This window comes from Prionailurus bengalensis, chromosome D3, assembly GCF_016509475.1.
Source record: "Prionailurus bengalensis isolate Pbe53 chromosome D3, Fcat_Pben_1.1_paternal_pri, whole genome shotgun sequence".
Lineage (NCBI taxonomy): Eukaryota > Metazoa > Chordata > Mammalia > Carnivora > Felidae > Prionailurus > Prionailurus bengalensis.
This window is the reverse complement of record NC_057356.1, coordinates 32,759,014-32,785,330: the sequence shown is the minus strand read 5'-3', so window position 1 is coordinate 32,785,330 and position 26,317 is coordinate 32,759,014. Positions and strand designations below refer to the sequence as shown.

Sequence of the window (26,317 nt, the reverse complement as noted above, 5' to 3'; positions counted from 1 at the left end):
TATCCTAATTTTCACTATTTTTTAGTGGTTTCTCTAGCGCCACATTATGCAAAATGGTAGCCACTAGCCACATGTTACCATTTACATTTATTTTGATAAATTATTGAAGTATAATTGATGTACAGTGTTCTATTAGTTTCAGGTGTGCAACACAGTGATTCGACAATTCTATACATTATTCACCACGGCAAGCGTAGTCACCATCTGTCACCATACAATGTTATTACAATATTATTGACTATATATTCCCCATGATGTACCTTTCATCCCCATGACTTATTCATTTTATAACCGGAAGTTTGTACCTCTTAATCCTCTTCACCTAGTTTGCCCATCTCCTCACCCCCCTCCCCTCTGGCAAACACGAGTTCTCTGTATTCAAGAGTCTGTTTTTTCAATTAATGAAAATTAAAATTGAGTTCTCCAGTGACAATACCCACATTTCAAGTGTGCAGGAAGTAAATACGACTAGTGGCTACCTTAGGGAGCAATGCAGATATAGAACATTTTTATCAGTGCAGAAAATTCTATTGGTAGCTTATCATAATCTACTTATGGTTAATATTATACTACTTTCCATAAAACATTAGAACTTTGTGAGAGTCTAGTCCCTTGCCCACCCCACTCTTTGTAACATTTCCATAGATTTCACCTGGGTGCATTATAAATCCACAATACACTATTAATAATTTTCCTTAAATAGGTGTGTTTATAAAAGAAATCTTAAAAAGAAAAATACAGACAGTCTTCATATTTACCATTTATGCTGATCTTTATATTTCCTCTGGATCTGAGTTATCATCTAGTGTCACATCCCTTTAGCCTGAAGACTCCCATTTGACATTTTTCCACAGCACAGGTCAGCTGATGTTTAGCCTCTCTTATTTTCCTTAATCTTATTTTTTTCACTTTTATTCTTGAAGTATAGCTTCAAAAGATATAAAACAGTCAGTTGGTAATATTTCTCTGTATTTCAGCACTTCAGCCATGCTGTCCTGCTGCCTTTCAGCATCCACCGTTTCTGATGAAAAGCCAGCATTTTTCATGTGCTGCTTTTTATACATAATGTCTCTGTTTTCTTTGGCTACTTTTATTCTCTCATCTCTCTTCATATTTGAAGGTTCACTGAGGTTTGTTGGATTTGCAAATTAATGTTGTCTCATCAAATATCAGAAGTTTGGGGCCATTACTTCTTCAGATATTGTTTCTATCCCAATTTCTATCTATTTCTAGGACTTTAATTGCTCTTAGTTTAGACCACATAGTATTGATCAACAGTCCTCAGAGGATCTGCTAGTTTTTCTTCAGTTGTCTTTTCCTCTCTGTTCTTCAGATTGGATCATCTCTATGGATAGATGTTTAATTTCATCAATGTGTTCTTCTATCTTCAACCGGCTGGGAAGCCCATCCAGTGATTTTGTTTATTTCAGTTGTTGTACTTCTGAGTTTTATTATTTCCATTTGCTTCCCTTCTACAGTTTCGGTTTCTCTGTTTCAATTCTCCATGGGTTGCTTCATGATGTAGACATCTTCTTTTAACTCTCTGAACATGTTTTTAATTGCTACTTTAAAACCCTTGTCTGCTGATTGTTACATCTGGTTCATCTAGGCATCAATTTATATTATTGCTTTTTTTCTTAACTATGGGTCACATTTTTCTGTCTGGGTGCTTGTCTAATGCTCTTCATTGGATGCCAGGAATTATAAATGGTAGCTTGTAGAGACTTTGTTTTCTGTTGTATTTCTCTACTGAGTGATTTTTGTTTTGTTTTGTTTTGTTTTGTTCTCTAACCCAGTAATTGTGTTGGACTCAAACTCTACCTGTCCTGAAGAAAGAAGACCATGAAATCTTTGCTCTGTCCCTTTGTATATTTTAGGCCCCCAGGGTCTCCTCCTGCATTATTGTTTAATAGTCAGCCAAAGATTTGAGTGGATTTTATATACAGATTTGTGGGGCTCACATTTTTAAAGTTCCCTCCCTTCTAGGATTTCACTACTAACTTTCTGGCTGTTTCCCAAATTCTATTCTCTAACATCTCAAGCCCATAAGTAGGCCCAGCTTCATGGGCAAAGTCACACAGGACTTCAGGCCTGGTTTAATATTCTGTTATTGTCTTCAAATTAAATTTGCAACAAGGGGCATAGGATTTTCATTTTGCCCTGGGCCCCATAATTGTGGCTTTCTGCTGCCCACTGATTACAGATTGGGAAATGTCCTCAAGCAAAAAGCCTTAAAATCGCAAATCTTATCCATCATATTTATCTTTCAAGGGTAGATTCATCCTGGTTACTCTCTAGTACATTCAAATAGGAGATATTTTTAATTGATTAGTCCAACTGAGTTGGTTCCTCTGCCATTCTATTGCAACCATGGTTTTGAACAAGGGGCAATTTTGCGTAAGTGCATATTTGGCATAACTGGAGACATTTTATTGTTGTTGTCACCATTGAGGAAGAATCCTACTGGCATCTACTGGGTAGAGGCCAAGGATGTTGCTAAACATCCTACAATACACAGGACAGCTCCCCGCCACAACAAATTATCTAGCCACCAAAGTCAATAGTGCCAAGGTTGAGAAATCTTGTATTATAGGAAATTAGTCCTCTTTCATTTTTAATGGATACGTTATTACCACATTCTTGAGGATGTATCATTGTTTAATCAATCCTCTATAACTATACATCATACTATTCAAATATAGCTCCAACTGGGGTGAGAAATGCCACTTTCATCAACTGAACATAATTTCCATACAAAGACCTTAGACATAATGTTTCACTACAACTAATTTGGTTTGCTCTTAGGAAGTCCGGAGGAAAATGGATTCAGACTGAAATAATCATATTGGCATCAGTTAAGATTAAACATAAAATTACACCCTAAATTAACATGCTATAATTTTACATTTACTTTAGAGTCCCCTCATAATTTCTATTTTCAGATTCACAATCATTCTTTGACATTAGAGATTGCTTACTGATATGACTCAATTATTCATGAATTAAAAATCAGCCTTGCATTAGAAAACATTAAATTTAATTAACAGTGATATATAAGTATTAAATATTCTAATTGATCTTATGCGGAGAACATGTAATCAATTTTGTATAATTGATATGTAATTAAAAGTGTTGAAAGAAATTGAAATGTGGGCACAATGGGCACAACAGTTTTTCCTAAGATTCTTTTAATAAGAATTCAAGAATTATCTTCAGTTTATAATATTGGGTACCAATAGAAAACATTGTCTTCTAGCTCTTCTTTTAAATAAATTCTTAAATGTGAGTGAATTCTCATTTAGATACAAATTAATTTATGTAATTTAAAAATCTAGGGGCACCTGGGTGGCTCAGTCAGTTGAGCATCTGACTTCAGCTCAGGTCATGATCTCCTTGTCAGTGAGTTCAAGCCCGGCATTCGGCTCTGTGCTGACAGCTCGGAGCCTGGAGCCTGTTTCGGATTCTGTGCCTCCCTTGTTCTTTGCCCCTCCCCTGCTCACGCTCTGTCCCTCTCTGTGTCTCAAAAATGAATAAATGTTAAAAAAAGTAAAATCTATATTTTCTATTTTCACCTGCCTTAAATATATAAAATGTTATCCGTCTCTTGTGATACTAGTTGACAATGTTTAGCTAATAAGTCACAACAGGAAAGGAATTGGTATATATTCCTCAGGTCTCCGTTCAAATATCCCTTCCTCTGAAAGGCCTTCCCTGTATCATACACAAACTTTTTTTCCCTACCAATTTTTTTTTGAAGTATAATCAACATACAGTGCAGGGTCACCTGGGTGGCTCAGTCAGTTAAGTATCCAACTCTTTTTTATGTATGTATTAAGTATAATTTATTGTCAAATTTGTTTCCATACAACACCCAGTGCTCATCCCAACAGGTGCCCTCCTCAATGCCCATCACCCATTTTCTCCTCTCCCCCAGCCCCCATCAACCCTCAGTTTGTTCTCAGTATTTAAGAGTCTCTTATGGTTTGCCTCCCTCCCTCTCTGTAACTTTTTTTTTCCCTTCCCCTTCCCCATGGCCTTCTGTTAAATTCCTCAGGATCCGCATATGAGTGAAAACATACAGTATCTGTCTTTCTCTGCCTGACTTATTTCACTTAGCATAATACCCTCCAGTTCCATCCACGTAAGCATCCAACTCTTGATCTCAGCTCAGGTCTTGATCTCAGGGCCGTGAGTTCAAGTCCCATGTTGGGTTCTGCATTGGCCATGGAGCCTACTTTAAAAGAAAAAAAAAAAGAAAGAAAGAAAGAAAAGAAACACTGTCATATTAGTTTCAGGTGTACAATATAATGATTTAACAATTGTATACATTATCCGTGCTCATCATGATAAGTTTATTCTTCAATCCACCTCACCTATTTCACCCATCCCCACCATCAACCTACCTCCTCTCTACTATGCCCCAGTGTGTTCTCTGTATTTAAGAGTCTGGTTTTTTGCTTGTCTCTTTTCTTCTTTGTTCATTTGTTTTCTTAAGTTCCACATATGAGTGAAATCATATGGTATTAGTCTTTCTTTTATTTATTTCACTAGGTCCATCCATGTTGTGAATGGCAAGATCTCCTTATTTTTTATGGCTGAGTAATATTCCAGTGTGTGTGTGTGTGTGTGTGTGTGTAGTATTATTTTTCTTAAAGTTTATTGTTAATTTGAATGTTTATTTTTGAGAAGGAGAGCACAAGAAGGGGAGGGGCAGAGAGAGAAGGAGACAGAGGATCTGAAGTAGGCTCTGTGCTGACAGCAGAGAGCTTGGTGTGGGGCTCGAACCCACAAACCATGAGATCATGACCTGAGCCAAAGTCAGACGCTTAACCAACTGAGCTACCCAGGCACCCTAAAGTTTATTTTGAGAGACTGAGAGAGAATGAGTGGGGGAGGGGCAGAGTTAGAGGAGAAGAAAGAATCCCAAACAGACTCCACACTATCAGCACAGAGTCCCATGGCCCGGGGGGGGGGGGGGGGGGGCTCGAACTCACAAACCCTGAGATCATGACCTGAACCAAAATCAACAGTCAGACACTTAACTGACTGAGCCACCCAGGAGCCCCATAATCTGAGTTTTTATAAGAGGACCAAAGGAAAAGAGTGGAAAAAAACGTATTTGGCCTTTTGATTCCTAATGCTGAGGAAAAGTGAAGGGGCTTTTTTTTTTTAAGTATTTTGTTTGTTTGTTTGAGAGAAAGAGAACATCCCAAGCAGACTCTGTGCTGTCAGCACAGAGCCCAATGTGGGGCTCAGTCTCATGAACCATGAGATCATGACCTGAGCTGAAATCGAGAGTTGGATGATTAACTGACTGAGCCACCCTGGTGCCCCATAATTTGAATTTTTAAAAGAGGACCAAAGGAAAAGAAGAGTGGGGAAAAAAAAGCTGCATTTGGTCTTTTGATTCCTAATGTTGAGAAAAAATAAAAGTTTCTTTTTTCAAAGTATTTTGGTTTTGTTTATTTTGAAAGAGAGAGAGAACATCCCAAGCAGATTCTAAATGTCAGCACAGAGCCCAACACGGGGCTCAATCCCATGATCCATGAGATCGCAACCTGAGCTAAAATCAAGATACATATATGATACATAGTATGAAAATATATATGTATACATACATAATGGAATACCATATATTATACCGTATTACTATATAATATATATGTATATATCTATTACAACTTCTTTATTCATCTATTGATGGACACTTGGGTTGCTTCCATATCTTGGCCATGGTAAACAATGCTGCTGTAAACATAAGGGTGCATGTATCACTTTGAGTCAGGGTTTTCCTTTTCTTGGCCTCCCTTCCCAATTTAAACTGGGCCTTATAACTTCTTAGAGAACCCTGTTCTTTCCCTTAACAGCATTTGCATAATTTGAAATGTATAATAAATGTATTAAGTTGTGTGTGTATGTGATTGAACATATTTCTACCTCACTAGTGTATAAACACAAGGACCCATGTCTTTTGCCTCACCAGATACAAACCAGAATGCCTAGCATATTGTCAGTGCTTGCTAAATACTAAATAAGTGGATGGATAACAGGGAGGGTGGGTCAGTGAAGGAGTAGTGAGAATGACAGAGATAAGTTTTTTTTGTTTGTTTTCTCAAGTTAGATTTTCTATAGCCTCTTTCTTCTACTACTCAAAGATCTAAAATGCAGCCAATTTTGGGGAAATTGGGGGGTTGTTAGATCCAAAACATTACATGGTATATACATTTGTTATTAATGGGGCCTTGAAATAAATGTGAATCTAGATCTCCCAATTTCCTTCTTTAAAAACTTAATCAGGGGCGCCTGGGTGGCGCAGTCGGTTAAGCGTCCGACTTCAGCCAGGTCACGATCTCGCGGTCCGTGAGTTCGAGCCCCGCGTCTGGCTCTGGGCTGATGGCTCAGAGGCTGGAGCCTGTTTCCGATTCTGTGTCTCCCTCTCTCTCTGCCCCTCGCCCGTTCTTGCTCTGTATCTCTCTGTCCCAAAAATAAATAAATTTAAAAAAAAACTTAATCAAATGTAATATTTACACCGAGTGCCAATTGGTACAGCATACACTTGTTACATGCTGTGTCGCATTTAGCAGACCAATCTGCTGTATTAACGGGATTTATATTAGATATATTTAACCATCAGTTGTAATATTTCATGTCATTTTGCTGGAAATTAAGGACCACATATTATAGCAGAGTTCTTAAAAGCTAACAGAAATCTTCATCTGTTGCAAACGATCTATAAGATGATGGATATTAAAGGCGAAACAATGGAAACTGGGGATTTCTGGGAGGTTGTAGCCATAGGAGGCCTGGAGAAAGGGCACTCCGTCTGGATGTGCCTCTGCTCCTCTCTGCCCTATACTGTGGATCAACAAATAGTATACAGAGTGCAATTTCATAACTCGTCTTAGCAAATAAAAATAGCATATGACAATTACATGTTCTCCTTTTCAGTGTTTTCTTAAGTGTAGTTGTTAAAAATGATGTCACGGACCTCCTGATTTGGAGATTTTTGTCGACACCAAAGCCATAATAGAATTACGGTAAGGACTAAAAGTGTGTAGACATGTCTGCATGCGTGTAAAATGTAAGTGAGCAGAAAAAGGCGAGGCAAGGTGCGGCAGTCTCTGCAGGGAATACATCCGGCAGTTCAAGATCTGAAAGCTAGCATCTCCATCCCTTTCTCCGGCTTCCCGTTCTCTTTTACCACTATCCCAGATTTTAAGTGCTGCAATGGCAGCTCTGGGTGGTGACGGCACCACCACCGCCACTGCGGCACTGTCCGCAGCTGCACGCCGGACTCGGGCAACCGTATTTACGGTATCGAAGTCCCGAGCGCGAGGCGGTGCCTGCCGTCTCGGGGGCCGGGCCAAGGCGGCGATATCTACCGTAATCAGAGTGGACCAGGCGGTAGGATTTACGGTGCAACCAGCACGGCTGCAGTATTTACGGTAACGAGGGTCGGCCCTGGCGGCGGTATTTACGGTAACGGGGGGCCGGCCCCGGTGGCGGCTTTTACGGTAACGGGGGACGGCCCGGAAGGCGGTATTTACGGTAACGGGGGCCGGGCTCGTGGAGGCCCGTCGGCGCGGCCGGCTCGCCGCGTTATCAGGTGATCTCCAGCCCGGGCGGCTGCCACCCCCTGCACCCGGCGGAAAATGCAAAATGGCCCTCCGGGACAGTGAGGGGCCGTGGCCCTCGGCCCGGGCCCGCCGCACCCCCAGCCCGCAGCCTGCGGGCGGTAGCGCCGCGCCGGGTGCGGGTGCAGCCCCCTCCCGCCCCTCCGCGGGGGCCCCGGCCTGAGCCCCGAGCGCCCCGCGCCCTCGCGTCCACATGGGTCTGTGCTACAGTCTGCGGCCGCTGCTCTTCGGGGACCCGGAGGACGTCCCCCATGCCGCCTCGGAAGCGCCTGCGGAGGACGCGCGGCCCGGCCCGGTGCCGGCCCCGACCCCGGCCTCGGCCCCGACCCGGCTAGGGGGAGGCGCGGCCCAGACCCCGCTCCCTCGGGGCGCCGGCGAGAGCCCGGCGTGCACGCGGCCCAAAGCCGCCCCGAAGAAGGAGCGGCGACGGCGGCCGGAGCAGCTACGCGCGGAGGAGCGCGAGGCGGAGCGGGAGGCGAGGAAGGTCAGCAGGAACATCGACCGCATGCTCCGCGAGCAGAAGCGCGACCTGCAGCAGACGCACCGGCTCCTGCTGCTGGGTAGGTGTCGTCGGCGCGCGCCCCGCCCCGGCCGGGCGCGGGGCCCGGGTCCTTCCGCACCCGGTGGGCTACGGTCGCAGACGTGTGCGGGGCGGGTGGTCGGGCTGAAATCGTCGCTAGGTCGACTTTTACACCGACAGTATTTACATCCGTGATTTGGCCGAGAACACACTGCCGGCCTTAGCTGCCTTCCACACCTTGTGATTTGGGCCATTAGCCCATTTATTACTAATTAATGAGCTTCTCTGGGAATTTTCCCCCCTCAATTGATTTGCTTCCCCGGCCTGTGATCCACAGGGATGGCTAGCGCGAGCATCTCATTTCCTGCAACGGTGTAGTCACGCTGCACTTTGTTTTAGGAACACAAATGGCAGGAGACTGGAAGGCCTTTTAGCGTGACCGCAAAGCTTTATTCCAATCGCAGAATTAGGGCAGAGTTGTCGGTGGGTGTGGCTTGTAGAAGTAACTTCAACAGCTGAAGATGTGGCACTTCTATTTCATTGAGTAATTGCAGCCCTAGTGCTCTCGGAACGTTTGCTTCTCTTTCAGAACCAGAAGCAGAATAGCGTGGCAGGCTCCCCGAGAGCTGTGCGTGGTGCTAACTGCCTGCAAGAAAGCGGGCACCAAGTCACCAGCATTTTAAAGGAACAAACTGCTACACGGTTTGCTAGGATTTTCTCAAAGCTTTAGCTGTAGCAAGCATAGCAGTGCTTCTCCAAGTTAACACCCGGAAAGCATTTTCTATGTACTCTACTGGAGAATAAAAATAAATAAATCCTTTAAAATTTTTAAAAAATCATGAATTCCTGATGCTGCTTGACGCCTTTTAAATGTTAAGGCAAGGGGCGCTTGGGTGGCTCAGTTGGTTAAAACTTGAATCTTGGTTTCAGCTCAAGTCATGATCTCACCCTTTGTGAGTTCAACCCCGTGTTAGAGCAGAGCTTGTTTGGGATTCTCTCTCCCTCCCTCCTTCTCTCTCTCTCTCTCTCTCTCTCTCTCTCTCTCTCTTTCCTCTGCCCCTCCCCTGCTCGTGTTCTCTCTACCTCTCTCTCTCAAAATAAATAAAATTTTTAAAAAATATATGTTTATTTAGTTTTTGAGAGAGAGACAGAGTACAAGCAAGGGAGGGGCAAAGAGAGAGGGAGACAGAATCCGAAGCAGGCTCCAAGCTCTGAGCTGGCAGCACAGAGCCCCATGCGGGGATTGAACTCACGAACTGCTAGATCATGACCTGAGCTGAAGTCAGATGCTTAACCAACTGAGCCATCCAGGCACCCCTAAATAAATAAACTGCTTAAAAAAATAAGTTGTAAGGCAAAAAATGTAATTAATATGTGGGCTTTGACCCAAATTTTATGAGATAATAAAGAAAAAAAACTGTTTACTTCTGTGTTGTGTTATGCATAGAAAAAGAACCCATTCCATGACTTAAGATACCTGGTTATAAATGAAGGTGGCCTTTTTAACATTTAGAGAACCAATTAAGTCTTCAATTTGAAAGAGCTCACTTAACTGCAAGAATGACTAGTTAAAACAACACAACCCTAGCTGCTGTATCCTGGTGAGATATCTGAATTCTAAAATAAAATGAAATGGGGGGGGGGGCGGTTGGTGAGAGAGAAACAGAGAAGAAAAAACTAAACAAGCAAGCAGGTTACCTGAACAGGGAAAAGGACCACATCAGAAGCAGAGTTCTCATCAACAGTGCTAACTTCTACACTATGACAGAGCAGCGTTTCCAGAGTTCCGAAAATATGGAATTGTAATCTTAGCATTTCATATCTCATTAAACTGTTGTTTGTGTATGAGGGTAAAATAGATTTTCAGAAATGCAAGTGGTTAAAGCATGCTCCCACCCACTTATTTGTCTGGAAGGAAATTGATTTGAAATTGCTCAAGCCAAAATTTGTAAATGCATCAGATTAAGATAACTCAAAAAGGAGAGGATTGTGGTCTCAAGAAATAAGAGAAGAATAAAATAAGGTCTAGGGTTGTGGCAATGTAATGTTTTAATGTGATTGTGCAGTTGAACAAATTTTTTAAAAAATAAAAGGATAGGTGAAGCAGAGCTTGTCTGATATATATAAAAATGAATAAGCTTATGATTCTTTGAAGAGAAACTGGGAGATCTATCTAATGAAGGGGTTGATGTGCGCCAAAGAACTAACTTCTAGTAACACATATTGAATGCCTATCCTCTTTAAAGATATTGTCTCATAGCCTACTGTAACTTGTATATCAATCTCATATTGAAAATGGTGTTGAGGGGCGCCTGGGTGGCGCAGTCGGTTAAGCGTCCGACTTCAGCCAGGTCACGATCTCGCGGTCCGTGAGTTCGAGCCCCGCGTCAGGCTCTGGGCTGATGGCTCGGAGCCTGGAGCCTGTTTCCGATTCTGTGTCTCCCTCTCTCTCTGCCCCTCCCCCGTTCATGCTCTGTCTCTCTCTGTCCCAAAAATAAATTAAAACGTTGAAAAAAAATTAAAAAAAAAAAAAAGAAAATGGTGTTGAACCCAACGACTCACCCTTTGGGGGAAAAATACATTGTATCTGTCACCCAAAGAGGTCAACATTAAAACATATACTGTTGCATCAGGTTGACATGGTTTATCAGATTTTGTATAGATTTGAGTTAAACTGAGAAAAGTTCTTGGTTTTGTTAGGATTTAGAATGGATTTAGCTGGAAAACTTTGAATCAAAAGCATGATTTACTGACCACTCATGTCCTCAAATGTTTGTTTTGCTGCTATTGTGTTGAGTAGCCATTTATCTTGCTTGCGGACCCCATTTACTTATTCCAGAATGTGCATCAGAGAACTCACAGGCTCAGGAAGGACACATGCACTTCAGGGCCCTTCCTTACTCCATGCTCCCTGGTCCAAGGCTGTCCCATCTTCCATGTTGATATCTCCTCCAGGAGATATGCCCACAGTCCTCCATGGGAATAAATGTTTAACTCACTCGTGTCCATATTGAATTCTATTTGCATCTCTTGTTTGGCACTTTGTTACAGTCCACAGGACTTCATGGGCGCTTTGATGCATGCTGATGCCCCCCTGGCTCCATGCCAATGACCTGGGCTTTGTTTCTTGCACAGGACTTAGCACCCCACATTGTGCTAAGAGCACTAGAGTCTGGGAGCCAATGTGACCCGTGAGGGCTTAACAACAAGAGGGATGTAATTCCATTGTAACCTTTAGATGGAGCATTCTTTCAGGCATGGGGTGGCTGGATTTTAAGAGGGTGCAGCGACGGTGTGGAGATAAGATAGAGGTTCCAGTTAGCAGGCCACAGATCCAGAAGGGATCCTGGAGTCAGAGCTAGAGCAGTGGAGCAGGAAAGGGGAGGGAATGGTCTCGGAGAAGTGGGCATATGTCAGGTGTGTAGGGTGGACCATGGGGAGGAGTTCTCAGAGAACGCTGTTCTCCAGAGCATGAGCTGGATATGAGTAGGCTTGAACCGCCATAACAAGTACCAAACAACAGCCAGTTATTTTCTCACGGTTCTGGAGGCTGGAAGTCCAAGCCTGAGGTGCAGCAGATTTTGTTTCCTTTAGACCTCTCTTCCTGGCTCGCAGATGGCCACCTTCTTGCTGTGTCCTCACATGGCCTTTCTTCTGTACACCTGTACACAGGGGAGATGGAAAAAATCAGATAAGAGACCCACACTATGACCTCATTTAACCTTAAGAACCTCCTTAAATGCCCTGTCTCCAAATATAGGCTCTTTGGGGGTTAGGGCTTCAACTTATGAATGAGAGGTAGGGGGAGGGGCACAATTCAGAAGGAGGTTTCAGAGACAGACCACGCTCTGACTACAAGGGACCGTTGTGTCCTAGCTTCATCCCACCGTTGCCTTGTGAGAACTCAGGCCCACTGTTGCCAGGTCTTCTGAATTTCCGAAACAAGACGAAAATGCCCATTTTCATCTGACGCCTACTTATTTTTAAGCATTGGCTCAAATTAATAAAACACAACCTATGTGCCTGATGCAGTCCACAGGCCACCAGTTCTTATCTCTGATCTCTATCCCAAGCAACACAGACATTTCTAGGCTCCAGTGGCAGCGGCCCTGGGTCTACACCGATGAAAACACGGTTGACAAAACTGAAGGTAGGATCAGAATATTTATCCAAACACCTTGAGCAAGGAAAGCTACATTCACCATTGTCCGAGCGAATTTTTCTACCACTGAGCTCATGGGGTTATCATATAGGAGATGCCACTGTCTTTTCTTCCACAGCTTTTGTTGACTCTGATGTGAACCTTGTTCACCACATACCTGTTGGAGCAGAGCCGTCATGTACGACCCAGCTACTCATTTGATACTATTCCTTTTCCAGATTGTTACTCAATTTTCCAATTCTCAGTGGTGGGTAGGATTTATGTTTTTTGCTGTATTCAACTATTTCCTGTCCTGTGTTTGTATGATTGGTACTTCTGTGCCAGGAATACACCTTTCACCAGGGAAGCGATCCCTTTGGGGCATTTGCTGATTTCCCTCTGCGCCCGGCTGTTAGTACAAACCAGAATGACCTCAGTCCAAGTGTTCAGTTGCTCCAAGAGGAGGCGCTTGGTATAGTCACAGAAACGTGGAATATTCTCCACTGTAGGGTTTTGATCACTTGTTTTTTTGTTTGTTTGTTTGTTTTCAAATAAATGGCTGGGATTTTTTTTCTTTTTTGTAATAATTTTTGTTCATGTTTATTTATTTTTGAGACAGAGACAGAGTGTGAGCAGGGGAGGGGCAGAGAGAGAGGGAGACACAGAATCTGAAGCAGGCTCCAGGCTCTGAGCTGTCAGCACAGAGCCCGACACGGGGCTCAAACCCACGGACTGTGAGATCATGACCTGAGCTGAAGTCGGATGCTTAACCGACTGAGCCACCCAGGCGCCCCTGGGTTATTTTCCCCCCCCTTAATTCATGGTAATGCATACAGTGGCCAAGATAGCCATTGAGTTGTGCAGTAGACTTGAGGTTCGTGGCTGTCTGCGGCACATCCTCGTCAACTCGCTGCCTTCCTTTTGCCCCAGCTTCCCGTAGAAGCGTGGCTCTGAAAGTCAGTAGAAGTCCCAGATAACCTGACTACACCTTCACTTTCCTAAAGTCACAGAAGCGTCACACTTCCTTACAGCCTTGGAAGGGGATGTCATGCCCTTATGGTATTTTAGTCACAACTTCTGTATCATTCTACTGTTTAATTCCTTAACTACAGTTTTACAGGCTTGACACTGGCATTGTTTACATGAAGCCAGATTTCATTCCCAGAATTCAAGCTGTTCTTTGACCTGTCAAAACACCGGAAGGTCAGAGCACTCAGTCAAAGCTGCTTTCTTTGACTTGGGTCATAGTCAGCTCTGGCTGTGATAACACCACAGACAAGGTGGCTTACACCACAGAAATTAATTTCCTCACAGTTTGCAGAGGCTGGAAAGTCCAGGTTCAACATCCAGCAGAATTTGGTGTCTGGAAGTCTCCCTTCGTGGCTTGCAGATGGCTGCCTTCTCGAATGCTCTGTCATGACAAGAGAGGGCACTGGTCTCCCTTCCTCTTATGAGGACACCAACCCTATTGGATTAGGGTGCCACCCTTATGACTGCCTTTAACTTTACTCCTAAAAACCCTGTCTCCAGATAGTCACGCTCAGAAACACAGCTTCAACATATGACTTTTGAGGGGACACCGCTCAGTCCATAACGACTTGCAAACCCATTCATGTTTATACAGATGATTAGTACTGGCTCTGAAACTGGTCTCAAGCTAGATGTCAACTACTGTGATTGTGTCACTGTAATATGTAAGTCTTTTTATGAATACTCTCAAAACTTGGAGATATACTTATGATCCACTAAAAGGTGCATGGTGTTAAGAACATTGGAGTCAGACAGAAATTTTGTTTGAAATCCCAATGTACCCATTTACCAGCTATGCGACCGTAGGTGAGGGCTGCAGTTTCCATATCAATAATAATCCTGATGCCACATGCTTACTGACAGGATTAATTGAAATTAGTTGAAAAAAAAAAGTATGTAAACTTACTTGGCATAGAGCTTAGCACCTGGTGAAGACTCCATAAATTGGCACAATCTCTGAATTGTATATTCAGCGGAACCACTCCTCCCTGTAATACCCATACTCTAAATTGTAAACTAAATAGTAACACGAGATCACACAGTCTAAAAACACTAATCCCATCCCAGATTCACACAACCTCTCTGTAATGGAGCCCAGGATTCCAACCCAGCAGTCTGGCTTCACTGCACCACACTGGCAAACAGCCAGCTGGAGAAGGTTGCAATGGTCCAGTCAAGAGAGGTGAAGAAGTGAATGCAGGCCGGTGTAGTAACAACAAAGAGGAAGGGCCAGAGGGGATCGAGATATAGGCAAAGTAGAATCCACCAAATCTGGTGACGGAGGAGGTGATGGAAAGGAGGGGCGGCGGGGGCGCGAGTCTTGGTGAAATCTTAGATTTCTCTCTCGGGCAATATGGCAATGGCACCCCCTACGATAGGGGACTTAGGAGGAAGAGAGAGGCGGAGTGAAAGAACAATGAGTTGCGCTTGGAATGTGTTGAAGGTGAGTCACCCATGAGAAGCCGGTGGGCATTCTCTGGGAAGCAACAGGCCCTGGGGGAGGGGATGCCACCCCAGGAGAATATTCAGAGTAGGAGAAGAAGGGCCCAGGACAGGGCCCCAGATCAGAAGAGTGTTGCAGAAGGAAAGGTATAAAGAATAACAAAGACATCTGGGAGAAGCCAAGGAGTTTCAGCTGGGAATTCAAAGATAATTAGGACCAAAAAGGAATCCCCAGCGTTTTTCACTTTCTGCAAAGGTGGTACAGGAGGCTGGAGACAAGAAGGCAGGAACAGTGCAACTGTCACAGAGCCCATTCTGGGGAGGACAATACAGCAGTGACCACAACTTTCAACGTGGGCCTTAAGGAAAGAGTTTGGAAGGATCCAAATGAAATTGCAGGATGTATACAGGTGATTGCCTCCTGCAGGTGAAGAGAAAGACGTGGGGAAAGGAATGATCAGGTGTTTGTGCTCACAAGCGTTCCTGAGAGAGCCCGGGCTTGCCTAGCACTCCCATGAGTCTGCTGTCTCGCATTCAGGTGTGTGGGCCCTGCCCACCCCACCCCCCGCCTCTACCCCAGGTAACTGTTCTCTTGACATTGTCAGACACATTTGCAATCTGGAGTGAAATTCTTCAGTGACAAGCAGGTTGTTCAGTTCAGTTGAAACCAAAAGATCGAGCAAATTCTCTAGCTAATTCGGTCTATGAAAAGTTTCCGAGTATAAGCATTTTCAAAGGTAAGACCTAACTACGAGGGCCTCAAATCAGCTCATGACTTTGAAAGATAAGCAGGAGCTTGTCAAAACCCCACGACATCAATAAAGCAATTGGAGTAAACAAAGAACCCTGAATGATTGTTCCTTACCCCACAGCACCCAGAATAATTGACTTCATGTCTACATTTATTAATACTCAGTTATTTTTTTGGTCGGTTTCAAGCCAAAACAAACTCTTTAAACTGAAAAAAAGAGAAGAAAATCAGACTGTCAGCTGAAGCAGTGATTCTAATTCTATTTAGAGACAGTGAAAACTGCCTAGTGTTTTAAAATTTCCTTACTAGGGATGAATAGAGCACAGAGGAATTTTAAAGCAGCTAAACTACTCTGTATGATGCTGTAATGATGGATACAGGTCATTATCCATTTGTCCAATGGATACAACACCAAGGATATACAACACCAAGGAAAAGCCCTAATATAAACTATGGACTTCAGCGGATAAAGATGCATCAGTGTTGGGTCATCAGCTGTAACAAACAAACCACCCTGTTGATCTAGGAATGTCAGTGGTAGGGGAAGGCTGCGGGGAAGGCGGGCAGGGGGATATGGGAAGTCTCTATACTCTCCAATTTTGCTGTGAATCTAAAACCACTCTAAAATTAGATCTTTTTTTAAAGTTCCCTTAATAGAAAAGGAGAAAAATTCTTATCCCTGAATTAGGATCCCAAGAGGAAGAGCCCAGGACCACAAGCATCAGGCCCTCCTCTTAAAAAGCCCAAAAAGTTGACCAAAGCAGGAGAGATCGTGTCTCATTACCAAAAGCTATGGCTTATGAATAAAAAAGCACCACTTGAATACATTTCCTCCTGCAGTACTAGGGGGTAAATTATTGGCAACCAAGAAGGCTTTTAGAACGCAATCCAGCCCCTCCGCAGTGTGGGGAGTAGCATGCCGCGCCCTAGACCTCCAGGCGGCCTCGCATCTGCTCTGTAGGGCTGCCCGATCTCTGTGTCCTAGTCAAGAGCAGTCACTGCATCATTATGCTGCTGCTGTCAAAAGGGGTCGTACCCAGTGTCACTGAAGACAGGATGTTGGGGGGCTTCCCATCAAGCCTTCACTTGCTGTTGTGAGGACAGTGAAGATGCAAAGCTGTCCCAGGGTAAGTGTGGGCCGCGTGCCCAGCACAGCTGCAGCCGGATGGTGGGTAAGGACGTGTGAAAGCAGCCCACTGGGTCACCTTCTCTTTAATCCTAACAGAAGAGACAGACCTAGGGGAGGCCCGCATCCCTATACCTTGTATTAGGGCTCACTCGGTGTATTTTTCTGCAGCAGAAAAGTGAGTTTTCTCTCCCAGGAAGTCAGATACGCCCTAAAAGTCGTCCAGGACGAACTCAGCCAGAGGACATTCAGCGTGAGAGGAAAACAAGGAGCAATTGTATCGATACCCTGAGCCACGAGGGAAAAGGGTGCTTTATCCATTGAATCACTTCTACTGCTCACTTACCACACACATTTCTTTGAGAGCCTACTGTGTGGCAGTTGCTCCTCTGGGTAATATTACGGAGATTCCAAGGGGCAGAGGATACAGTCTCAGCCCAGAAGATACTCACAGTGTGGTCAAAGAAAAAGGGCATGAGCCTACAAAAGAAATAGCAATGTGAGTGTGCGCGTGCTATGTGCTGAATGGCAACAGCACGGGTGAATAACACCAGTAGTAGGGGTCACACAGAAATCTAACAGTGTGATAGGCTTCCCCCTTCCTTAGGATGCATTCTTAGCAGGGGAGCACAAGGAAGGCAGGAACTTAATTGCTTGGAGGAATTTTGGCGTTTGCACATAAATGTGTATAATGCTGTTACAGATCCTGAAAGCAGACCACCAGCAGAAGCATCCTGAAACCCGCTGGGAGTTTACACCTGGCAGCCCGGTTTCCCTATTCATCGTAGAGCCACAGAAAGAACCCAGAGGTGCTCAGGAGGTAGCGGAGACCTGGGGTGCTTACCAAATAGGACGGATGGTTTGAGAACATGAAGAAAGTTTGAACGGCAGTATAAATGCAGTGTGAAGTGAGAGGGAGATGGCTCCTTTTACCCCCAACCATCAAAGTGCTTCATAAATCAATACTAGAAGCTGCATCTTGAATTACACCATCGTGGGAGACTGACTGTAAAGAGGCATGAAGAAAACAAAAGTTTATCTTTTTGGGGTTTTTTTTTATGAAGAAACATATTCATTGTGAAGTTCAGGGCTGTTATTCGACCCTCAAAAACGGTTCACATTTAAGCAGTGGACACTGTTTATTTACTACTATCATAAGGACACCCTTCTTTTTTAATGTTTTTAATGCTTATTTATTTTTGAGAGAGAGAGAGAGAGAGAGAAAGAGAGAGAGAGACAGACAGAGTGCACGAGCGGGGGAAGGCCAGAGAGAGAGAGGGAGACACAGAATCCGAAACAGGCTCCAGGCTCTGAGCTGTCAGCACAGAGCCCGATACGGGGCTCGAACTCATGAACCAGGAGATCGTGACCTGAGCCAAAGTTGAGAGCTTAACTGACTGAGCCACCCAGATACCCCAAGGACAACAGTTTTTAAGTTTTGATGAAAGTGGTTTTAAAACGTGCGCAGGTGAGGGGAATAGCTTACCCAGGATCCAGGCGTTGGCAATTCTTCCCCCGCCCCTGCACAGTAGTGGGTAAGGAGTTTTTGATGGTATAATTCTAATTAACTGTTGTTTTATAGTTTGAAAGAAAATAACTGTAAAAATAAATGCCAAGCCATAATGTGAAACCTTTAACTTCATTGCAGAGAAGCAGTTGTTTTGCAGGAGCTTCTAGAAACATCTAGAGAGTATAATTTGGCATCTCCATGCATGCTCCAGCTGGGAGGCCAAGACCTAAATTTCTGATTCTTCTTTCCCCACAAGTAGCTTCTCAGTAAGAGGCATCAGGTCGAGTCAGAATCATGAGGCACACATGCACTGAGACCCAGATTGTATTTCTTTCTCAGGGGAAAGACAATCAGAGGTAGGCCAGCTACCAAGATCTATGTAGACACAAAGTCACCATTCTGAATGAGCAGAGCAAGACTCAGAAAGTGGATCAGGGCCCACAGCATGAAGCAAGACAGAATAAGAAGGTGGGTGCTAATCCCTGGGAGTGCTTGGGCCTCACCCTACCTGAGCCCCCAAGGAGGGTTGGTCGGCCTTAGAGACCATGTAGACAAACCATAAGGCCACAGCTCCCTGAGAAGGAAACCTACAACAAGGCCAAAGCCAGCATATCCCAGAGGAGTGTAGGTTCCAAATCAATCAGCTCTTTGTGACCTTATTTGTTTGAGTCACTTGTGTGCTCAGAAGGAGGTCAGTGCTATATGATGGGCCACTCCTTCATTATTTCGATCACAGTCAATGGTACCTGCGACCTGCCAGGTCTGCCAAGGGCTGGCATACGAGGTCATCCTCAGAAACTCATGGCTTTGTGCAGGAGACAAGGATATAAAGCACCCGAATGACACAGCATAACCCAGTACCCATGATGCACTGAGGACAGAGGGACGAGGCCATACAAAGGAGCTTCTGGGCAGAGGTCACCCAAGTCCGACCTCCAAAGAGCTTTCTCACTGAAAAATGAAAATACCCTTGTTGAATATTTCCGTTTATAAAGTTAAGGGATTTGCTTTCTATTTTGAGGGGTTTGTTGGAATAGAGTATATTAAGGTTCCACTTAGAACAAACAAAAAGTAAAAAAAAATCACATGTTTTCCAGAGGTGCATTAAAACTCTGGGTCCACTGCAAAGTTCAAAGTCCAGTTCAGATACATTGTAATTGACATATGTGACATTCTTGGGACATGAGGGAGTAACCCTCTCTTTTTGGATATTACAGGTTTTCGTTGTACTAAGAAACCCAATGTGCTAAAGAAAACCAATCAGATGCCATGAGAGGAAGACAGCCATTTAATACATTTCTTTCCTTCCTGGGCCAGTAATGGACAATTACATAATTCTTTATCTCTGAAATTATTTTAACTGGTACTTCATTGTAGAATTATTTGTTAATGGAACAGCATGCTGAACATCAACTATTTATATATGCTGCATAGAAATAAAAAGCAGGCAGAGAGGAAGTTGGTCTGATATACTTTGCTGTGCCTAATGGAGAATGTTTCTTTAATATTCAGATCCACTTTCCTCTTCTGGTCTAATGGTATTTTCTTAGAAGAAACCGCTCCCATTTGGGCTTGGACACAATAATGAGCTCATAACAGGGTGCAGGGGGACAGGGTCAATGGTCTCACACGGGTACAGACGCAGGAGCTGTGTGGCCCTGTGGATGGAGGGAGAGGAGGGATCTGGTGTCAGTGAGTCACCAAAGTGGACACAGGGAGGCGTGCTTCCCCCAATACTGCTCCATCCCAAGGAAGGCCTTTTATTTCTGCCTCAGCTCTCCCTTGACATAAATTCCTATAGGTTATCCTATGTGTAAATTGTCCCTGATTTAAATCAAGCATAGCTGAATGTTCACTTAGGAATATAGATGATGGGTTTCAAAATCCTGTTATTCAAACCAAAATGGAAAAAAAAAAAAAAAAAAAGCAAGCCATTCTTCAAAAGAACCTGAACACCATGGATCACTGTGGGTCACACGGTGGGTCACAGCCTGGATCACGCAGTGTATTGGGAGTTACTCTTTTTTTTTTTTTTTTTTTTTTTTGACTATTGTAGGTTTTTGCTGTGCAAAGAAATTCAGTGTTTTGAGGAGAACCAGTCAGACACCACAGGGGAAGACAGCTTGGAGTTCTGCCAAAACTCTTGGCATAGCCCCTCGGTAGGGGCCCAGGAAGTACTAAGGGCCCAGGCTCTCAGGGCAGAGGGTGGGAGCAGTGAGGACAGGGCTAGGGACAACCAATGACCAATGAGCTGTGAGGACATGTTCCCCCACATAAATATGCACCTGCTCCTGTTAATACACAGGTGCAGAGGGACAGCTCCAGCTGCCTGATCCGCTCACTAGCTCCCTCCCCGGCCCCCAGAACCCACCAAGTGGCCCGCGCTGGGGTCTTTGGGCTCCACTCCTCCATTTTTGCCTCTCTTCCCCTTTCTTGATATCAGTATTTGCTTTCATTTTCTCCGTACAGCACCTTGCTCTTAAGTGGGGCATTTTAGTCATTCCTGCCGCGTTATTAAATGAAGATTAAGTCCATTACCAAGGATAACATTTTATTACTAGAGAATTGTAATTCAATTGGAGGCCAAAGGATGGTACGAGATCATTTGTAATTTTTTCCATAGAGTTTCCAGTCCAATTGGAAATGCCTGGTCTCCCTCCCTGGTCCACATTTCCCCCTTGGCCCTCCCCAGCCAGCGTGGGCTCTGTTACTCAGTTTCCCCTCCAAAAGGAGGGGAGGACTCAGCCGCACCCGGTCAGGGCTCCGAAGGAGCACAGCTACAGGGTCAACAGACTTTTCCACGGCTGGTATTAACTAGCCGCCTTTTAGAGACTCCATTCCCTGTGTCTTCACTGAATAGTCTGTTTCCTGCATCTCCCCCTGCAACCCACCCCCCGGGCAGGGGTGACAGAAGCGGGGAGGGAAGGACCCCCATCCCAGGTTGCTGGGAGCATCCTCTCTGAAGTTCCCAGCCATGGACACCGTGGAACCCAGACTGAACACCGCTTCTTGCGAGACGCTGCTATACCGCAGTCCTTCACGCTAACCAACAACAATTTTATCACCCCAAAGCATCCACAAGCACTGTGTACCCAGAACTCAGCTGCTTCTGTGAACCCACTGTGGAACTTCATGGTGACCACCCAAATGAGCACAAGCAGAGGCTGTTCGTTCAGAGCCAGTGACAGCGGGAGAGTCAGCCACCGTCGCTGCACCTGGCAGGCTCAGAGACAGAGGCAGAGGAGCCAGAAAGCTTTTCAGTGGAAAAAAGGAAAGGCCTCAGGTGGAATTCCCAGCAGAGGCTGCTGGTGAGGGGAGGCTGCAGGTGGGCTAACTAGAAAAAGGGCATCCCATCTGATTGGTTAGGAGTACCTATTTGCCATTCTCCAGGTGGTCCTAAGTTGGAGGTTGGGGACAAAAATTAAGGAAGCTGTCAGTTATTAATCAAGTCCTGGCCACTTGGGACCAATTGTTACAGGGTTATTGTCTGCCTTCTGGAACAAGTTGCTTGAGATAAGGGTTTCACTTCCTGGGCTGGTTAGTGCAGAGAGTGGGTTGGCCTCCTGGGCTGGGTGCTGTGGGTCGAAGTTGGATCTTTACATGTGGCAGAACCATTGTCTATATTTTCTGTCTTCTGCATGCACATATCCATAAAGAAAGCGGCTGTGTGAACTAACAGAGAGCCCCTGCCGTGTAGGCCCTGGGAGGTTACTCAGCACCTCTGAGCTTCCTTTCCTTCAGTATAACATGAAGATGAGAGTACTTTCCAGAAGGATTATTGTGAAAATTCAAGACACAGAGTACGCTGAAGGCACTTTCCTGCCCCCTGTTCCTGTCGTTCCTTAATTCATACCATGGCTTAAGGGCAAGGTCTTATGTGTTCCCTTCCCCAGGAATATCTGCACCTTACAGGGGACAAAGCCCAAGTTTTATCTAAATAAAGGAACAGCCCAGAATCAGGGTTTTCTAAGGCCACCCCCAGTGCCAGCAACTAAACAGAATTGCAAAAATAAGTGACACTAGGATTTTAGCTCTTTCCACCCTTTCTATAACCACTTCTCTTTCCAGGGACCTGCCCACTAGGCACCTCTGCTGTGCTTCATCATTGCCGCCACCTAAATGACATCTGATGAGCACAGGGATTGCTGAATGAGCACTGGGTTGCAATTTTAAATAACTTGTTCAGGAAGCTTTCATTAAGAAGATGGATATTTGCACCAAGCCCTGAAGGAGATAAAAGATAGGACCAGGTAATTTTATGGAGAAGAGCATCTCAGGATATGGAGAGGCAAGTACAAAGGCCCTGAGGTTTGCATGAGCCTAGCGTGGTCAAGGAAGAAGCCCAGCTGGTGGCCAACCACGTAGGAACATACAAGACACTAAAAAGATCTTGGATTTTACTCTGGCTATTGTAATAAATCAAATAGCCAGTGGAAGCCTGGAACAGGGTGGTAGCAATGGAGTGATGAGAAGTGGTCAGTTTCTAGACAGATTTTGAAAGCAGATTAACAGTTGCTGATGAAGTGGACATGAGTGAGAGAGAAGGCGAGGACTCCAGGATTATGGTTATAGTTGGGGTGGGGCAGGGGGAGGCCAGGATTATCGTTAAAGCTGGTGGGGGGGGGGGGGGAGCAGATCTATGACTTATTGTCTCTGTGTGTGCTTTAAATTCTCAAAACAGAACATTATAACCAAATATGTGAGGCTGTTATATCTGAATTGTATGATTACGGGATAAAAGTATCCTAACAATTTAAAATAAGACACCCGGGCCACTATTAAGTAGAAACAGCCTCGGGGCGCCTGGGTGGCTCAGTTGGTTAAGCATCTAACTCTTGGTTTCAGCTCAGGTCATGATCTCACAGGTGCAAAGCCCTTGTTTCCAGCACATAAAAGGAATCCTACAGACTGACATAAAAAGATGCCCAATTAAAACAGGCAAAAGATCTGAAGCAGACATGTCACGAAAAATGATGCATGAAAAATCAGTAAGCTGCTAACATCATTGGTCATCAAGGAAATGCAAATTAAAATCATGGAGATAGCAGTCCACACCCCCAAGAATGGCTTAAAATCCAGCAATACCAAATGTTGATCAGCATGCAGAATAGGGGTCAGCAAACTCTCTCTAAGGGGCAGATGGTAAATATGTTTTGCAAGCCATAGGATCTCTGTGGCAGCTACACAGTGCTGCGTTGTACCAAGAAAGGAGCCACAGACCCCACAGAAACACATGAGTGTTGTTGTGTGCCAATAAAACTTTATTTATAAATACTTAAATTTGAATTTCATAGAATTGTAAAGTGTTGTGGAGTATTATTCTTCTTCCGATTTTTTTTTTCCTCAGCCATTTAAACTTTTCTTAGCTCATGGATTATATACAAACAGGTGGCAAACTGAAGTTTGCTGAGCCCTTATCTAGAGCCTAAAGTCTCACTCTTTGTTGGTGGTACAAGTTGTACAATTACTTCAAAGAATTATTGGATTGTTGTTGTTGTTGTTGTTGTTGTTGTTGGGGTTTTTTTGCGAAGTTAAACATATACCTATCCTAAGACTTAGTGATACCACTCCTAGGAATTTACCCAAGAAAAACGAAAACATGTGTTTGCACAAAGATTTGTACGTGGGGTGCCTGGGTGGCTCAGTTGGTGAAGTGTGGACTCTTGATCTCAGCTCAGGTCGTGATCCCAGCTCAGGCTCTGCACTGAGCATGGAGCCTGCTTGAGATTCTCTCTCTCTCTCCCTCTGCTCTCTCTCCTGCCTGTGCTCTCTCTCTTTCTCTCTAAAAATAAATAAAATGAAAAACAGTCTTTAAAAACATAAAAATTAAAAATTAAAAAAAGATCTATACAGAATGTTTATATCAACTTTATTCAAGATAGCCAAAAACAGGAAACAACCCAAATTTTATCAACAGGAGAATGCATAAACAAATTATGTATCTTCATGCAATGAAATATTCAACAATAAAAATTACTAATGGAAAACAAACAACATTGATGAATTTTTAAAATATGTACAGAGGGTGGGAAAGCAAGCTGGTGCAGCCACTCCGGAAAACAGTATGGAGGGTCCTCCAAAAACTAAAAATAGGACTACCCTATGACCCAGCAATTGCAGTCCTAGGCATTTATTCACGGGATACAGGTATGCTGTTTCAAAGGAGCACATGCACCCCCATGTTTATAACAGCACTAGCAACAATAGCCAAAGTATGGAAAGAGCCCAATATCCATCGATGGATGAATGGATAAAGAAGATGTGGGATATATATACAACGAAGTATTACTTGGCAATCAAAAAGAATGAAATCTGCCATTTGCAACTATGTGGATGGAACTGGAGGGTATTATGCCAAGTGAAATTAGTCAGAGAAAGACACAAATCATATGACTTCACTCATATGAGGACTTTAAGAGACAAAACAGATGAACATAAGGGAAGGCAAACAAAAATAATATAAAACCAGGGAGGGGGACAAAACATAAGAGACTCATAAATATGGAGAACAAACAGAGGGTTGCTGGAGGGGTTGTGGGAGGGGGGGATGGGCTAAATGGGTAAGGGACACTAAGGAATCTACTTCTGAAATCATTGTTGCACTATATGCTAACTAATTTAGATGTAAATTAAAAATTAATTAATTAATTAGTTAAATTGAAATTTTTTTAAATATATGTACAGAGGGGCACCTGGGTGGCTCAATCTGTTGAGCATGCCCCCTCTTGACTTCAGCTCAGGTCATGATCTCATGGTTGGTGAATTTGACATCAAGGTGAGCTGACATCAAGGAGCCTGCTTGGGATTCTTTCTCTCCCCTCTCTCTTTCTGCCTCTACCCTGCTCACACTCTTTCTCTCTCAAAATAAATAAATAAACTTAAAAAATTTTTTTAAATATGTACACAGCCCCACATTGGGTTCTGTGCTTGGGATTCTCTCTTCCTCTCTCTGCCCTCCCCCAAAATAAATAAACTTAAAACAAATTAAACTAATAGGGTGCCTGGGTGGCTCAATCGGTTGAGCATCCAACTTCGGTTCGGGTCATGATCTCGTGGTTTGTGGGTTCATGTCCCACATTGGGCTCTCTGCTGTTAGAATGGAGCCCACTTCAGATCCTCTGTCTCCCTCTCTCTCTGCCCCTCCCCTGCTTCTTTGCACTCTTTCTCTCTTTCTCTCTCAAAGATAATAAATAAACATTTAAAACAAAACAAAATAAAATAAAATAAAATAAAATAAAATAAAATAAAATAGGGGCACCTGGGTGGCTCAGTCAGTTAAGCATCCAATGTCAGTTCAGGTCATGGTCTCATAGTTCATGAGTTCAAGCCCCATGTTGGGCTTTGTGGTGACAGCTCAGAGCCTGGAGACTGCTTTGGATTCTGTCTCCCTCTCTCTCTCTGCCCAACCCCCCCACTCCTGCTCTGTCTCTCTCTGTGTCTCAAAAGTGAATAAATGTTCAAAATAAATAAAAATAAAATATTATGCACGTATATAAAAAGGTGTGCTGAAATAAAAGAGTGTCTACTTAGGATTCTATTTATATTTAATTCAACAACAAGTAAAACTAATCTATGATGATAGAAATCACAGTAGTTTTGGGGGGCAGATTTCTGAAAACAGTCATGAGGCACTTTTCTGGGGTCATGGAAATATTCTATATGTTGATCAAAGTGGTAATTCTACAGGTGTAAATATGTATCAAAAGTTATCACACTATACACTTAAGATCTGTGTATTTCACTGTAGGTAAATTTTGCTTTTTTTTAATGAAGCCCTTAAAAGTGGTGCCTGCATGTACTTGGTAAAAAGGTAGTAAATGTTTGCTATTTTAAAAAAGGATTTCTTAAAGGATACATTAAAATTCAACAAAGACGATTCTTTTTTTTTTAATTTTTTTTTCAACGTTTATTTATTTTTCGGACAGAGAGAGACAGAGCATGAACGGGGGAGGGGCAGAGAGAGAGGGAGACACAGAATCGGAAACAGGCTCCAGGCTCTGAGCCATCAGCCCAGAGCCCGACGCGGGGCTCGAACTCACGGACCGCCAGATCGTGACCTGGCTGAAGTCGGACGCTTAACCGACTGCGCCACCCAGGCGCCCCTCAACAAAGACGATTCTAACTGTATAATGAGATCATAAATTACGGCGTGCTGCATCATAC

The 26,317-nt window shown here is 43.9% G+C and overlaps 1 protein-coding gene across 1 annotated transcript in view; it reads left to right on the top strand.

Annotated features, from left to right (window-relative positions):
* The first annotated feature begins 7,458 nt into the window (after positions 1–7,458).
* Positions 7,459–26,317, top strand: part of GNAL (G protein subunit alpha L) — a 156,258-nt gene continuing 137,399 nt past the window's right edge. The window contains exon 1 of the mRNA XM_043558262.1: positions 7,459–8,194. Coding sequence (XP_043414197.1) covers positions 7,828–8,194 — 367 coding nt within the window. The 5' untranslated portion in view covers positions 7,459–7,827. The remainder of the gene's footprint in view (positions 8,195–26,317) is intronic.